This window comes from Branchiostoma floridae, chromosome 1 (assembly GCF_000003815.2).
Source record: "Branchiostoma floridae strain S238N-H82 chromosome 1, Bfl_VNyyK, whole genome shotgun sequence".
In the NCBI taxonomy this organism is placed as follows: Eukaryota; Metazoa; Chordata; class Leptocardii; order Amphioxiformes; family Branchiostomatidae; genus Branchiostoma; species Branchiostoma floridae.
The window spans coordinates 29,199,067-29,216,803 of NC_049979.1; the positions used below are offsets into that span (position 1 = coordinate 29,199,067).

Sequence of the window (17,737 nt, forward strand, 5' to 3'; positions counted from 1 at the left end):
ACCAGTGTGAACATACGAGGGGTGATCAATAAGTTCTCGGCCCCACGTAGAAATAAGAAGCACAACTCAAATTTTGAGGCACAACTTCATAGTATGGAGCCTTTTATCCATATCCTCCAAATTTCAAATCATCGCAGTCATTACTTTACAGACATTCGTTTATTGCAAATCAGAAGGTAAGTGGCGAGAAAAAAGTGGTGTGAATTGTGATCAGACATGTGTGGGTCGAGTTCCCCATGCCGTAAATTAACAAAAGACATTGTCAAAATGTTTGACAATGATTCTCTTCCTATTTCAAGCAAAAAGAATTGGGTGTCTGACTTCCAGCAGCGCAAGTTGACCCGCCACATCAGGTCAGGTCAATTGTCCACGTTTTTTTCCTTCTCCCTTACCTAACATTACTGGGTGTCGCCTGCAAAGTAATGATCACAATAATTTGAATTTTGGTACATATTCATATAAGACTTAAATACTTGACATCTATGCTTCGAAATCTGAGCTGTGGTTATTATTTCTCGGTACAGCTGAGGACTTATTGATAACTTCACGTACATGTATAAAGTCTTATATAAATGTGTACCAAAATTCAAATTATTATGATCATTACGTTGCAGGCGACACCCAGTAACGTTAGGTAAGGGATAACGAAAAAAGTTGAGAATTGATCTTCAACCTGAGGTGTGCGGGTCAAATTGTCTGATCACACTTCACCCTTCTTTTTCTCGCCACTTACCTTCTAATTTGAAAAAAAAAAACACGAATGCCTGGAAATTAATGACTCCAATGATTTGTAATTTGGAGGATATTGATAGGCTTCACACTATGAAGTTGTGCCTCAAAATTTGAGTTGTGCTTATCATTTCTAGGTGGGGCCGAGAACTTATTGATCACCCCTCGTAGAACCATCATTATGACAAATGTGACACTACTACAAATGTATCTCTTTTATAAGGATATTTGTAACCTTTCAAAATGTATCTGCATAGCTGGTAGAATAGCCATTGGTGTAACACACAAGCTTTCAATAAAATTTGCAAATTAACCTTAAGGCTTCAGCATATCTTACACTTACAGTCGATGCCATACTTTTAACTTGGTATGGATAACTTCTCGGCCTCACCCAGAATCATCATGCTAAAGGTTTATCTGTATGATCATGACCTTAATAGATATCAAACATAGTACACAAAACAAATGAGCTGTTTGTTTTCAATGTACTTTTGTGTTTATCTGTACCTTCCTCATATTTTCTTGAATGAAGTCTCAAAAATTGTTTCTAAATTGGTCCATTGCTTTACTAATTTGTTAAAATTTCATCATACTAGTCCGATTTTTCAAATGTTGAGCGCTAAATTTCTTCTCCATGTTGATTTGATCATATGGATGACATCCATATCAATTCATATCAGTTTCCCAAAAAAGACCATATAGTAAATCATACAAAGCAGATGAAAAATGAGCAAATACATGTCATAAATTGCAACAAAATTTTTTTGAAAAACAGACTGATGCGTAACGTAGAATGCTTTATAAGTGCAAAATCAATTCCTAAGTCAAAGAAGTAGATGTGAAAACAAAAAAATAATATAGAATCTATTGTTTGATATACCAGACTTTGTGTGTTTAGTCATTTTTTTACCTTCCTGACCACTTAGATTTCATAATGAAGGCAATTTTTTTGGCCAAACTTTTCTTTTTTTCAAACTTGCACCAGTTAGGGGTTCCCAGAAGGTGTCATCCATATAATCAAATCAACATGTCCTAACTACAAAAATAGGGGTTTGTTCATGTCATGTGGCCCAGGAGTCGGCCATGACAGCCAGACATCTGTCGCACGGCGTAGTCGGGGACGCAGCGACGTACTTCCGACATCGTTCACACTTCTGATGGGAGGCTGGCGAAACGTGGAGGGTGAAAGGTGCTGATTGCTTGCTGCCATCTGGAAGTTAAAATATTTCTTGTTATGTATCGTAGTTCATCTTGTAGTATATAATGGCACCTATAGGTCAGCAAGTTTGCTTTAAGTTACTGTTTCAGTAGCAGGGTACATTTTTACAGGGAGGAGTTGCTAGCCTTCCCTTTTAATGTGCTTCAGGCAAGTTAGAGTGGCGCTTGCTAAGGTGTGAGGGGCAAAATTACTGTCAGAGAGGTCACAGTTGAAGACTTTGACCACAAGTGACCTAGTAGCATCCCTGGTCAATCAGAATTTTATGCTTGTCAGAGGATCTGCTCCCCAGTGTAAGGGCATCTAATTTCTTATCACCTTTAGAACAGTGGATCCAAAAGACCATGGATCAGATGCATGCCTGGCTAAAAGCCTGGTGCCTACATATGATTTTATGCTATTTATGAAAAAAAAGCCAACTTACCTGTGTTTAATATTACACTCTGGTGTTGTGACACATTTGACACAGACTGTTGAGACACAGATGATGCGCTGTTCCCTTGATGGTCCTCGTGGTGCAGGGAGACAAACGATGACATCATCATCTCACACAGGTCAGAGGTGCACGATGTCTCCTCAGTCTGCAACACCTGATGTGAGGTAGCAGAACACAGTTTAAAATTGACTGCAAACTGTATAACATCAATGGGAATACTATCATTATAGTAGGGTGACCTGGAGAAGCAAGACAAGCGACCAAAAGATTTTTTGTACATTTTGACACCAACTAGATTTAGATGGGGTCATGTGGAACTGCATGTACAAGTCACATGCATTATTTTATACACCGACCAGGCAAAGTTCACAATCTTATTCATCTAAAAGCAGACATATTGTACTACCATATACATATAATGAAGTTCATGCCTTGCTAGCTTTCATGCAAAAATTGTTTACAAAATGTTCAAGATTTTCGTCGTGGGGGTTGCAGAAAAACACACTGTGCTCTACAACCGTGACAGGTACATTGTACTAATTTAAAGTAGTTTCAGAGAGCTTAATACTCGAGATAAATCTTGCACAAAAAAATTGTTCTTCCTTGAATTATCTTCCTCCAAAGTGTCCGACAAAATTGCCCCTACACACTACAAATACAAGCTCCTAGGGGGGTCAAACCTATACCACTTCCCCCATGATTCCCTGCTTGACAAGAACTATATAGTCTCATCCAATCCCATGCATGTTTTGATATAGTGGTTAAACTTGACTAGCAGCGTCATACGTTGTTAGCATGTAAGTGCCAACACTGCCTACCTTCAGAACGTCATACACTGTGCTTGATGCAAAGATGGCCACATCGTACAGCCTGGGGTCAGCTGACTCTATCTGCCTGTTGAAGGCATCTCTGACATCATCAGCAACTCTCCACAGGGGCTCCAGGTCAGGTCTGTACCAGGCAGGGTCGGTCTCAAACCAGCCGGACTTAAACACACTCTGAACTTCTGAAGGGATAGGGAGACAAAAGTGGTAATGTTAAGACTGTGTGATATTACAACACATTGTAGACTAGTTAGGTCACACCAATTTAATTTGTTGGTTCTCAGAATATTATAAGTGAAAATAGAACAAGCGGACATGGTAAAACTGCAGAGGGCAAGGTAGAAAACTTGACTGAATGAGTAAGACTGTATTCACTCCAAAAAAAGAAACACCAAGATATAAACCTGATCCTCAGGCTTCTTTATCATTACACTTTCACAATTAAGCATGTTTTCTTTTTTAAAATCCAAGAATGAACAAATTAAATTGTTGTGGCCTTAATGTATTACTATATTCTGCGTGCATTTACATTAACATTCACAGAATTCGAATTAAACATATTGTTTTTGCTCAGTTTCTCTCGCTTCCACTACCTCTTCTATCTTCTGATTCAAATTTCCAATCCAAATTTAATACCCCAATAGTATCCAAATGCATTTAGGTTACTATTTAAAAATAATACTATGTACATATTATGAAGAATACAACACTTTGTAGTCCTTAGCCCCTGAGGTGCCAGCCCAAAGGCCAACCAGCGGGACACACTGCATTCGGAGCATGCAGAGTGAACTCAATTTATTCAATGGAAGCACATGTGATGCAAGTAGAATTCCATGGTAGGTCTGAAACACTTGTATAGAATGTTAAGTCTAACGTTTTCACAGGCCAGGTATGACATAAAGACACCCACATACCATCCCCCAGACAGGTGTGGTGCAGGTAGATCTCCTCGGACAGGTGAGGCAGGACAGGTGCCAGAGTCTTGGTCAGCACGTCCAGGATGTGGAACTGGACGGTCTGGCAGCCACGCCGGCCCATCGAGCTCTGGTCATCACAGTACAGCCTGGAGCAGAGGAACCAATTAGAACCATGAAGAACTAACTGAAATAAAACTGAAGGACTGTGGTAAAATATTGCAGGCTTTGTAAGGATGCAAACAAAAGAGAAATTTGCTGACAGTTGCCAATTGGTCACCTGAAATGGCAATTTGCAAAATGTCCCAAGTGGGCAAATTTCATCTGATGAGTCTTAATCATATGATGTACTGGTACAAAACCGGGTTTTCCTGTTGGACGGATCCGAAAAAAGCAAGATCTGAAAAAATCACTGAACCAGATTTTGGACAGGAAGACCAGAGCATATGGGCAGGTGTTAAATACATGTACACGTTTTGGCTCTTTTTATTTCAAGAAAATAACAAGAGCAAAGTAGAGTCTGTCATTTCTACCAAGTTTCTATCATCAAATTTGCATGAAAACAGTATTTCAGAATGCCAGTCTGAGTCGGATACTCCGCCAAACAGATAATAAACAGAAATTATCCTTGTAGAAAATTGGATCCTTCACAAGTTTTCACAAACAGACTCGGGTCTGGTTCTGAACCTGATCCTCTGGATCGTACCTGCACCTGGACCGTACCTGCACCTGAAGTGTCCGGTACTAGCACCCACCCCTAGCTAGGCAACACTCTGAAAAGCACATACAGTCACTCACCTGTCCTTGGTAATGTTGAGGTAGAAGCTGGACAGTTCCTTGGTGACCAGACCCAGGGTCAGGTATTGCACTTTGGTGAAGTGGAAGTTTTCATAGGCATCTGTTACCTGTGAAAGGAACACTGGATTGTACTTCTTGTCTTCCAGAAATATTTTTGGCAACTCCTCAGGGATAGAGCCTGCTTTTGTTACATATTTAGGATATCAGGGGGTTCATAACAATGGCATTCAACCAAGGGACAATTAGCTCTACTTTTAGCATCAACTCTTATAATCCAACCAGGTGCTATAACACAGATTTTCCTCATTAATTATTCAAATATAGCGCTATTTTGCATAATTCGACTCTCATTGGGTACATGTACATCTCTGCCTAAGCTACCTGCATGCCAAGTATCATTGAAGTCTGTTATACTACAAAAATGTTTCTGCAGTTCTATAGCAAACTCTCCAAAATCTACACTACTTCTTCCTTACAAGTTACATAATAACAACTGGAAGTTCTGCTGCAGTACCATGGTTGGCCACCAGGTGGTCCGAAATCTGCCTTGACTTTCAAGTCTACAAACAATGCCTACCTACATACCAAATTTCATCACTATCGCTTGAAAGTGTTCTTGTGATATTGCACTGGAAGTTAACCTATGCAGACACACAGGCCTAAACTACACGAATACCTCCATTTTCATGGAGGTGTTGATGATTTCATAACCTATCTGGACCCACCTTTTGTGCGTACTGGTACAGTACATGTAGCATGTACTGGTCCAAGGGTCGGAGCTGGTTGTATGATACGGTGTGTTCTCCTGGTCTGAACCCGGACAGATTTCCCAACAGGAAGCGCAGAATCCGACGTACCTGCAACATAATCTTCACTTTAGTAAAAAGGTGGCCCCTTAAAGGTACAGCTTTCAATTGGCAAGTTTTATAATATTTTTCAGTCACTTATGGTTCTTCTCCAAACACCTTACACAAGCTAAATTGGTTTAAAAAACAGTTAAGACTTTGAATAAATTTTTTGTGTCTGGATAAGAGTTTAGTCAAAGTTTGGTATCACGAGTCATCAAATAGCTGAGTGGCTTAAGGTTTGAACAATGGTGTTCCTGGGTAGACATTGTGCCCTTGGGGAAGGCACTTAACATGACTTTCCTCACTCCACCCAGGTGTAAAAATGGACTTTGGTTGGGGAGTTAAAATCTAAATGTCTTCCAATAACAACCCACTACACCTACGGCCTAAAAAAGGCTATAGCTATGGGTCTACCTTTACCCTTTTTTTACCAAAGTTGTTATTTCTGTGAGCTGACCTTCAGCACACTGTCCCTGGCTGAGTTGAGGATGTTGTTACCGATGTAGACATGGCTGTGCACGTCTGACCCTGCCACCCACCAACGCAGAACATCTGCTCCGTATGCAGGCTGCTTGTCTCTGTTCTGGGGAAAATTTGATAACGTTACAGCTGCAAAGACTACAATTACACATTCAATCATTTGATACTGTAAAAAAGCAAACTTTTTAGGTGGTTTCATGCTAGACTTTATTTAGATCCACAATTAGCTTGACAACATGTACATGTACATTGTACATGTACATGTACATTGTACATAGTACCTACTCTTCCTGTGGTCGTTATAAACAAACATAACAATACAGTTCACAGTTAACACCAATTGCAATAAGAGGTCAATCAGCTTTAAATTCTAATCTTAAACTTCTTTGTAAGAATAAAGCCTACTTTTCCTCCACTGACCACCAGGTTTGGATCCACCACGTTCCCCAGTGATTTGGACATCTTGGTGCCATCCTCAGCCATAGCAAAACCATGAACAAATACTGACCTGCACAGGTGCAGAGGAAACACACATTCAAAGACTTACACATCATCAGTGCTAAAGAGGTACATGTAGATAGCCATTACACAGTTAATGTTTGTAATCACATAGATTTCTGCTGTGTTATTTTTAAGTTTGCCGTTTCTTCCTTCAGCAAAACTATAACCTGTAAACTAGTTAAATGCATTCACAGTATTGCCTTAACACTGACAGCCAAAGGGACTGATGATGCACAAATTTGCACTCATATACAATTAGTCTAATCTGAAAATTGTTGATCACTATTATATAGGAGCACATTTGGATGTTGCAAGATGTCTTTGCTGAAATAACAGGAAGATCAATAAGACTGTCCACCCCACATCTGTATCTGATTATGATTGAATAAAGGGGACAGATTCCCGATCTGTCCAGTTCAGTCACCAGGCAAGCAGAAAGTGCAAGTCTCCATCTTTGCACCCCTACATTTGGTGGCAGCGGTGGGATTATCTAGTACTATGACTGCATTATGTGTGGATACCTGTAGGGGGCGCTGCCTGTCACTGCCACACTGGTGAGTAGTGAAGACTGAAACCACCCTCCGTGTTGGTCCTTACCCTCAAGGTACATGTCAGCTACCCGTCCTGAAGCTACAAAACAGAAAGATATACCATATATTCTTGATTAAACTATACACCCCAATTCAAATATGCACCCCTTCTCTTCCCATTTTGAACACATCTTGAGGCAGATGAACTAAATTCATGATGTAAAGAGCTGTCATACATGTATTCATAAGGTGCAGTCATATTTACAAAAATAATGTGTCGTATTTACATTTGGGACCGCATTGTTAGCAATGACAACTTAGACACGGTGCAGAATAAAACTGGTCAGAAGTGTTATGAGGATGACAACAGGGGTCACAGAAACGTTAGTTCTCGATTGTACAAATTTATATAGATCCTGGTAGTGTTAAATGAGTGTTATTACCAATACATTACCTTGTAACACAGCAGCCCAGGACACTCCACTGTCAAACCAGATATCCAAGATGTCTGCACCTTTTTCAAACTCACTGACGTCACTGTAGCCAGCCTAAAAATGAAATAACGTGGTAACAGTTCAGCATGTCAAAATGTACTAATATAATAACTGACAATTATTATATATCAATTCCCTATGAAGCCAACACTATAATTGTAATACCTTCCTGATGATGTCACCAGGCAGTAGTTCCTCCATAGGAAGTGTCCACCAGCAGTCTGTTCCCTGACTCCGCACCAGGCTCATCACGTGAGACACTGATTCTCTGGGATACAGATTAACATCAACAACTTTAAAAAGCATGAGATTTCATAGGAACATTACAACTTGTTCTGTGTATATAGTGAAACCTGGCACAGGCAACCACCTGGTGCAGGCAACAACCTTTTGCTTGCAACCACCTGCAAAGGTAACCACCTGGCACAGGCAACCACCTGTAACAGGCAACCACCTTGCATGGGTAACCACCTGGCACAGACAACCAACTGGCACAGGCAACCACCTGAAACAGGCAACCACCTGGTGCAGGCAACCACCTGGTGCAGGCAACCATCTGGTGCAGGCAACCACCTGGCACAGGCAACCACCTGGTACAGGTAACCACCTGGCACAGACAACCACCTGGTACACACAACCACCTGGTACACACAACCACCTAGTGTAGGCAAGCACCTGGCACAGGCAAGCACTTGGCACATGCAACCAACCGTTAACCTGGATGGCTAACCTTTATAAATGCAAGGAGCCACAATGATAGCAATACACAATGTATACCAAATGTTCTATCAATGATTGGTCTTTTTCTGAGTCATTTCCAGCACTGTACTTATAATATAAAACAATCTCTCTCTGAAAAATACAATGATCTTACTTGGTGAGGAGAGGTTTGCCGGACTGCCTGTGATAGAAGACAGGGATGGGCACGCCCCACACCCTCTGTCTGGAGATGCACCAGTAGTTACGGGTGGACACCCAGGCTTTCAGACTGCTGGCCGCTGTTCCCTCTGGGTACATCCTCACGCCATCTATCAGATCCTGATGGAATGACAGGCACATTTGGCCCACAGTTGCTTATACATTTCTGTATTCTGAACCAAGCACATGCTGCTGTTGTGTTGGTGTAACTGTTGGGTTTAGGCACAGAATCCAGAGGTGCTGGGTTTGAGTCCCCTTATGCCACCGACATTTTGCCCTTGGGAAATGCACTTAACACGACTTTCCTCACTTCATTCAGGTAAGTGAATGAAGTACATGCAATACATTTGAGGACAGCCAGGCCTTGATCATGTAAAGTAACTAAACCTGCATATCCAAAAGAGTAGGGATCCTTCCCGGTGTGAGTGGATCAAATAAATGTGCCTGGATATGCAGCTTGTACTCTTCTGTACAAACCAATACCCAGTGTGTAAATTATGCCATGAGGTGGTTTACTAGGTATGCAATACAAACAAGCAAAAATAAACAACAAGCATGACAGTCATCTTACCACAGCTCTGTCTTTGATACTGTTGGTATTGACGAACCACTGCAGACTGGCCCGTATGAACACAGGTTTCTTGGTCCTCCAGTCGTAGGGATAACTGTGCTTGTAGTTCTGCTCGTGTACCAGGTGACCTGCCAATCTCAGCTGTTCTACAACTGTAAGGTCAAGTGATTCTGGTCTGTTGAAGTGTGAACATGTCATACATAGAGAATGCAATTGTTAACACGCTTGTGTTCTAGCCAACCTGAATTTTTTTCCTCCCCTGGATATTGAACGAAAAATTGTCAGGCACCAGAGGCTTCCACACAGCGGTCCTAGTGGGAGGCTGGGAAAATTTTGAAATCTAAGACCCTCTGAAATGCTATTTCTTGCATTTTGAGGGGCAAATTTTGCTGGTAGAGTAGACTCAGCTTGGCTTAATGGCATCTGATTTTCGTCACAGAGGACGTATTAAGCAAAATTTTTGTCCGTTCCCAGCTGCCAAATTCTGTCAAAGGACGGAAGGACGGATGCTGACTAGAGCCCTGTAACAAAGTGTATTCTGTATCATCCTGTGTGGTACCATGCATAGGATCAACCAACGACTGCCGGCCACAGGGCAATCCGACCAGTAGGAGGGCTTGGACCAAGGATGATGTGGAATACATCATGATGTTGTCTTTTATTCATGTCATATTATACCTGTCTGACCAAGGAGATTACATCTCTATATAACCTCCTTGGTCCGACATACATGTAACACACATTTTTCAATGTAAAATACGCCAGAAATTACGGAAAAACTGGTGTCCTAAAAAAAGATTGAAATTTCAAGTCCAAATGCAGGCTCTGCATGGTATTTGAATTTTTGACAGCGACACACCCACACAAATAAAAATCTGTGCAATGCCGTAAAATGCGGACCCATTCAGACCTATTTGTTTTGACTGCTATACAAGGTATAACACAAAATTGTACCAATATATAATTTTATGAAAGATTTAGTTCAATACAGCTGTCTTCCAATATGTTGTCAATAAGACAATGGAAAAGGCAGAAAATGTCTCACACCTGTTTCGTTCCCATCCGTGAAGATGTTTCTGCCGTTAAGGTCTGGTCCAGCCTGGTCAGTGTATTTCCCATCTTCATCAATCATGGTCAGCTGTCAAAAGACATCATGTTATAAAAGACTCTATAGGTATCTCATTGTGGCATACCTAATCATCAACTGTTTGTGAAAAACATTAACGAACAGTCGCCTACAGGATGCAAATTGGTAATCCAAAATGGTGATTTATACAAAAAAAAGGCAAAATGTTGTCAATGGGCATGAATTTGACGTGTCAACTTATCGCCAACTGCCACAATTAATGAAATCTCTTTTGACCTTAATCATTGTACATTCGTTTTCTATTAATTGGCAACAGTGCATCTCTTGTATTTAACTTAGTCAAAACTGAGCAATGAACATAAAAGAACTTCTATCAAGGCAAATGACAATGATTTATTTGTAAAACATTGTAAACTCCGTACCACAGGAAGTTGGAAGGCCAGTGCTACAGTGTAGTCCTCCATGCCATGTGCAGGTGCTGTGTGCACCAGTCCTGTACCCTTGGTCATGCTGACATGCTGGGCAGGCAGCAGGGGGGAGACCTTACCACTCATGGTGGGGTGCTGACATGTGCTGCCTTCTAGAGCACTACCTGTAGAGGTAAAGGGTTTTGACATAAATTCAGTTTAAACTGAAACCAGGACTTAACTCGAGGAGGGGTGGAAAGCATAATCATTAAATTGACGCGCATTCCTATTTGCAGGACGCTTGGTTAGCGTATCTCAATGGGTCGAAATATCTGACTAATGACATTGTGAGAAGGAAAAGGTGCCCAGGACCCAGATGAATGACAGGGACAATGTCCGCTGCCTCCATGACACTACTTCCCTGGGGCAGACTGTTACTGCCACAGAAATGGTGGCAGCATCTTTCTTAGGGAGGGGTGAACTATTGCTGACAAATCTATCCAGTTATAGAGATTGAATTGTATTTGGATATCAGTACCAATTTTTCAGCATTTTCACTTTACTTAATCGTGCACTGTGAGTTGTAATATGTATTATTTTTTGATTCCTAAAATCATCATCTATTGGAGCATGATGCTTTCTGGAAGACAAGGCTCCTCTTCAACTCAACTTTTGCAATAAAGGGATATTTTCACAATGATTTTTTTTTTATTCGTCATATATGACTAGGAGTATTATTGAACATAACAAAGGAGAATTTTCCACAAGTGTTAAATGTTTGTCCATACTAAAACGTATTTGTTCAAACATACCAGGAAAAGTGTTCAGGACCTCAAAGTGTGTGCCAAGGACCTGAGCAGTGGCTTCTACCCGTTCAGTGGCCAGGATGTACAGCTGTCCTGTTGTCTTACACTGGCAAAGGGAATATCTGGGGAAAATGGAAAAGACAAAAAGTACAGACTCTTGAGTTTAGTACCTGAGATAATTAAAAAAACTTTGTGAGCTGTGAACGTTCATGGAGCGCACATAAGAACACAATCATGATCGCATCAACACACACCCTATTTCATAGTGTACGAATTTTGCGCTGAAATCCATGTCAGAGTCAAGTTTGAATTAAACTGAAGAATAGACAATATAATGTTCTTACTCATGACTAGGTGTGTAGCACATGGCTTCATTGGCAGGGATAGTCCAGGGTAAGGTGGTCCAAGTCAGGACTGAAATGTCACGTCTTCCTCCTACTGAGGATGAAATACAACTATTAAACTATATTCTTGGTAAATAACAATAAATTGACTACCCATATTCAAATGTTTACACTGTATTTTCACTGGCTTAACAGAAAGTGCACTCTTAACAGTACAAAAATTATATAGCACGAAAGGAATGAGAAAAGTAAAAAGAGCTCCTCACCCACAATATCCTTCAAGGCTGGTGACAGAGTAGACATGGGGAACTTGGCATAGACTGCATGGCTGACATGGTCTTCTTTATACTCCAACTCAGCTTCGGCAAGAGCAGTTCTGAAACAAGAGTCCGTAGAAAACAAACATTACTTTATTGTCATTTGCAGTGTGAGGTATTTAACACCCACTTTTGCAGGAATTTTCCTTAGAACATGTTTCCATCTATGTCTAGGCATTTGTTGATAACTAGAGTTCCCGGACCCCATACCTTTGCCAACTAATCTTAACCTGTACAACTGGTATATTAACTGTGTTCAGACGACAATTTTGACTCACCTTGAAGAAGGGGAGTAGAATACTGGTTTGAAGTCCTGGTATATATATCCCTGTGTTTAGGAAACGTTATTAATATCATGATGATAATATTTGTTTACATCAAAATGTAACCTTAAAAATGTGCAACAAATTAAACATTACAACCATAGTTTCTCTGTTTAAGTACGTATTTTATTTTGAAAAGTTTAAAATGTGGTAAGTTAAAAGCAAATAGCAACTTCACAAAAGTATGGCTTATATCTATTTTATGATGACTTACCTTTTCATACATTTTGTAAAATACCTCCAGCTGTTTAGCTTCATACTCTTTGTCAAAGGTGAAGTAGCATCCATGCTCCCTTTAAAACAAAACACATACTGTATCAGCTCACAATAACATAAGGGTGTATACAGTCAAACCTGTCCTGAGCAACCACTCAAGGGACCGAGCAAAAATGGTTGCTGAGGACAGGTGGTTGCTCCCGACAAGTTGGTTGGTTGGCGAACAAAAATAATAAATGATACGGTTTGCATGATATATACCTTTCAGTTAGTTCTCAGGAAACATATCTACAAGAGATAGTTTTCAATCCCCATGCTGTTATGTAAACAAATTTCAAGAAACCATTGTTTAACAATCAGTGCTGAGTTTGTCTGGTTTGTTTTGTAGTTGTCTGTTTCCTTGAACAGCCCAAACAAGTGCTTTCAGTTTCTCTACCAGTATGTCAAAATTCTCACTGATATTCATTTTGCACGGTGCACATTGTCAATATGCTTGACTGATATTCCCTTACATAAAGAAAAGAAGTCCAGGGTAACTGTGCCTAGTACTGTGCCTAGTACATAATTCTTCATATACTAGTAAAATGGCTGCTAGCTGCTGTAAATCAATTTTGGTTGCTTGGGGCAGGTTGAATGCCCCTTTGGGACTGTAAAAAAGTGGTTGCTGGTTGGGGAAGACAGGTGGTTGCTTGGGAGGGGGTCTTAACTATGTAAAAATGTACGGGACTGTTTCAATATGTCCTCTGACGGCAGGTGGTTGCCTGCGCCAGGTGGTTGCTCCGACAGGTTTCACTGTAGTTCCTACAAATGCCTAATAGTATGCTCATTGAATGATGAATAAATATTTATGATGGTTGCTTGTTATCAGCAACAGTTATTGTTTCTTTAAGTATCATAGGTGACACAAATTAAAACTTTTTGAAAAGTTTTTAAAAAGGAATTGCAGCTTACCAGTCCGCCATGACTCCCCACCTCCTAAATGCATCCATCTGATTTTTGATGGCCTTCTCTGCAAACTGTTTTGCTGGTGACAACAAGGGACAAAAGGAATTTAGGTAGTACTACGTAGATGCAAGGTTAATGTCACATTTCCAAACCAGGACCTGGTCGGGCTGTTTGTTGAAATGAAAAATAGAAATTTGCATTTAATGTAACTGTTATATGCAAAAATATACAAAAATAATGCCAACGTCTTTTTTGTAAGAATTTTTGTTAGTCTTAACTAACATTTAAGTTATTGGGTTAGACTTCTTTTTCTGAGACAGTGGAAGACGAAGGATCCCACGTTTTCTGTAATTTGTGCATTTCGTGACGTTAAAAAGGAGAGTAGTTTAGTTATGTTTTCCCAAAGGAGAAAACAAATTGTTTTTGCTGCTGTGTTCTTCCTCCAAACAGAAAAGGTTGACAGAAAAGGCTGGGTTGTGCACCAGGCCTGGCTACCTGAGCTGTCCACTTGGACTGGCTATCACTCAGATACCCCCATTCATAGCCCCTATTCTTTTTTTACTCGCACACACTACTTTGGGGCAAGACTAATGGTATAGTATTGTGTGAGAGTTGCTTGATGCAAGGCTAGAGTGAAAACATTTTGCATTTTTTCATTCTGCCTTTCTAGTTTTCTTTCCTTTAGTCTGTCAATGTGGTGAGATAGAGATACACTCCAACCTTTGTTCCTGATCTGTAAAGGCTGCAGACTCCTGAAGCTGTCCCTGCCTTTTGACAGTGCCTTTAGCTCTATGGGCAGCCCATGGCAGTCCCAGCCTGGTCTGTAGTCCACACGGTAACCACGCAGCAGCTTGTATCTGTTTATCACATCTTTCAGGATCTAACAAAAGATAAAGTCCAGCACTTCAGCTCATCATTCTATCTTTAAGACAAAAAAGTGGAAAGTGATCTTGAACCAGTTTTAGCTCACTGAATAGCTAGTCTTCTACTGGTCATGAGAGCACAGATGCTAAAAAAATCTATGTACAGTATTTACAGGTTCATTGTACCATTGAAATTCCCCTAGCTCTTTACGACAAGCACAGTGGACCATGGCTTAACGTCTCGTCTTAGGGACTTTAACCCTTTCCAGTAGAGTGCATGTCCGGTGAATGACACAGCCGGAATCAAACTCACTGCATCTAGTTCCAGAGACAGGGCTGCTAACCACTGGACTACCACACTACCTACGCAATTGATACAAGTGTACTGGCATTTTTTCATAAGGGTGGAGTGAGGAAAGTACACAACATTGGTGGCATGTAAGGGGATTCGATCCAGGTCTTCTCAATTTGGGGCAAAAGATCCCAACTGTTATGCCTTAACATTAACAATAGTAGACAGTGTTGTTCTTACCTTGTTGAGGGCGTGTCCTACGTGAGGGTCACCATTGGCATACGGTGGTCCGTCATGGAGAACAAAATCCTTCTGTCTATACTGTTGTCTTTGCCAAGAGTACAGCTCAGCAAACCCACAAACCTTAGCAATAGATACAAAGGACAGTGTAGAACATAGGAAAGACAGTTTTTGTTACTTTGTCTGAAATCCAAAATGCAAACCAGCTCCAAAATGAGCAAATATACATTTGTATGTCGTTAACTGCAAACAAAATACCGGAAAATGGATAATAACAGTAATATTGTAGAATGCCAAAGTCAATTCCAAAGTCAAAGAAGAAAATGTGAAAGAACAAAAACATTACTAAGTCTTGGAAAACCATACTCTGTGAGGTTAGTCAATTGTTCAACCTTAACTTCCTGACCACCTCCTGGCAACTTTTTTTTTCTTTACCATTAGCTGTTGTAGTTTTGGGGTTCCCAGAGGATGTCATGTCATCCATATAATCAAATCAGCATAGACTAACCAATCAACCTTGCAGCTACACTTTTCATCTGCAGGGCTCGAAATACTGGGTGCATGCGCACCCAGGTGCACCCAAAATTGGAGCTGTGCACCCAATTATTTTCTGTGGGTGCACAGGGTGCACCCAAATATTTTCTTAGGTTTATGTATGCAAAGAATTTTAAGATATCAAAGTACACTAGTATACCTCATATTCTTGACATCTAAGTTAGAAAGATATTAAAAATGTCTCTCATGGTACTTGTTTAAGATTTGATAGCTTGTAACTAAGTTTTATTATCAGGTTATTGCTTAAATTTAAGTTGTGCACCCAAACATTTTTTGGTGCACCCAATTTCTTAAGCTGGGTGCACCAGTGCACTTAATCCCAAAAATGAATTTCGAGCTCTGATCTGTGAACTGAAGATTTACAACACCACATTTACCTTTTGTATTTCCACCTCTTCAGCAGCAGGGTTCTTTGGTCTGATGGGAAACGTTGTCTTGGGTAGGAGAATGGTGTCGCTGTACTTCTTACTGCTGGCGTGTCTCTGCCCTGGTAAGAAGAATGGGCGTGTCTGCCATCTCTGACAGGTCCTGATGCTGCAGCAGATGGAAACTTTCTTCCAAGTCATCAGCATAGTTGGATCCAGTATAGCTTATAAATAAATATCTTTCATAAACCTTTGGTTCATCAGTGCATTATAGCTGCAGTGTTCTGCTTCTTCTTCTTGCTCTTGATCTTGCTCCCTGCATTATGTCTGAAATAGATGACCACTGATCAGGGCTCTAGCCAGCTCGAATTTTTTTTCCGTCAGCCAACTACAATCGTCGCGAAAACCGCGAAAATTAATTAGAAGGACTGAACTGAGACCTTGAAAAACGGGTTTTAATGATATTATCGTATGCGAAAGGGCGCCGACACACATTGTCAACAATCATAACAATAGCAAAACAAACAGTGTGTGGCATTTACGACCGTGGACGGCGTCCCCAAGCCGCCTGTAGCTTCCACCAAGAATTTTTGTCCGTCAAGGTTGACGGATTGGTTTTAAAATTTTTCCGTCAGACGCAGCAAATTTCCGTCAATTGACGGAAAAACGGACGCTGGCTAGACCCCTGCCACTGATTATTGACAAGATGTTCCTGTATGCCGCCTATTGCCCCGCAGTGTCAACAGCATTTTTATGGCCCATTGGCATATACCCTGCAGGTGGTAAACGAGGACAATAAAAACACCTCTCGTATGACACCATGGAACAAATTACCTGCAGCAACGAAAGGCGTTGTACATTGTACATACATATGAGTGCGGACGTATGACCTTGTACTACGCTGTTCTACGTACGTCAAGTAATTTCCCTCATGTAAATCGGGTATTTGTTGAGGAAAGCAATCAGCAAGCGAAAGGTCTGGTGTTAGTTATGTATGTTGTACATATTCGTGCTATTTGAAATAATAATTATGCTGTTTTATTGGTCAATATGGTAACAAGTTTATATGGCTTTTGTGTCATCACTACAGAAAGAGAATTGATTCTCGTTGCTTGAAAAAACAACCAAAAGCATCTATTTATCGCATCTACTATGAATTTTCTTAAACTTCCTTTATTGAATGGTATGACAGAACCAAAAGTTAACGTTACCAACCAAAACCTCCCAGTCTTAAGGTAGCAGAACACAGTATTAATGGGCAAACCCCGGGGTGTATGACGCGGGTACATAAAATAGTACAGATAAACTTGTTGAAGGAGAGGTAAAAAGCCTTATTTGAGGGGCAGCCAGATATAACCTTTGCTACGTGGTCACGGAAGGTGTCGACTCTGAGACTAAATGGTTTGGATTGTGAAAGTTTTCTATTTTGTGTATAAATGCGCCCCATTACGCAACTGCCTTTCTAGCGTGAGCCGGCTGCAGTTCTGTGACCTCCGCAGAGGGGCATTTCAAAGAGGGCGTGAGAAGACGATACGCCGACAGTATTTTTTTTGTTTTTTAATATATTGTGGCTTGTACCTTCAACTCAAACATATCCGATTTTGGTATTCCAAAAGTGCACCCTACTATATTTTTCAATGTGTCGAAGCTAGTCACCTTGAGGCCCTTAACTATAGAAATCCCCATAGGCCGAAAACTGTGTTCTGCTACCTTCAACC

At 40.7% G+C, this 17,737-nt stretch overlaps 1 protein-coding gene across 1 annotated transcript; it reads right to left on the bottom strand.

Annotated features, from left to right (window-relative positions):
- Nucleotides 1-1,362: 1,362 nt before the first annotated feature.
- Nucleotides 1,363-16,247, bottom strand: LOC118421407 (isoleucine--tRNA ligase, mitochondrial-like). Its single transcript, XM_035828716.1, has 24 exons — nucleotides 16,032-16,247; nucleotides 15,100-15,222; nucleotides 14,425-14,584; nucleotides 13,711-13,783; nucleotides 12,758-12,836; nucleotides 12,499-12,548; nucleotides 12,170-12,279; nucleotides 11,904-11,994; nucleotides 11,566-11,681; nucleotides 10,769-10,938; nucleotides 10,307-10,397; nucleotides 9,260-9,411; nucleotides 8,645-8,808; nucleotides 7,936-8,038; nucleotides 7,731-7,824; nucleotides 7,268-7,376; nucleotides 6,651-6,753; nucleotides 6,223-6,348; nucleotides 5,643-5,774; nucleotides 4,918-5,024; nucleotides 4,120-4,268; nucleotides 3,200-3,387; nucleotides 2,370-2,535; nucleotides 1,363-1,939 (listed from the first exon to the last, which is right to left on the bottom strand). The coding sequence occupies exons 1-24, from the start codon at nucleotides 16,224-16,226 to the stop codon at nucleotides 1,791-1,793; spliced, it is 3,000 nt and encodes a 999-aa protein (XP_035684609.1). The 5' UTR covers nucleotides 16,227-16,247; the 3' UTR covers nucleotides 1,363-1,790.
- Between the last annotated feature and the right edge of the window lie 1,490 nt (nucleotides 16,248-17,737).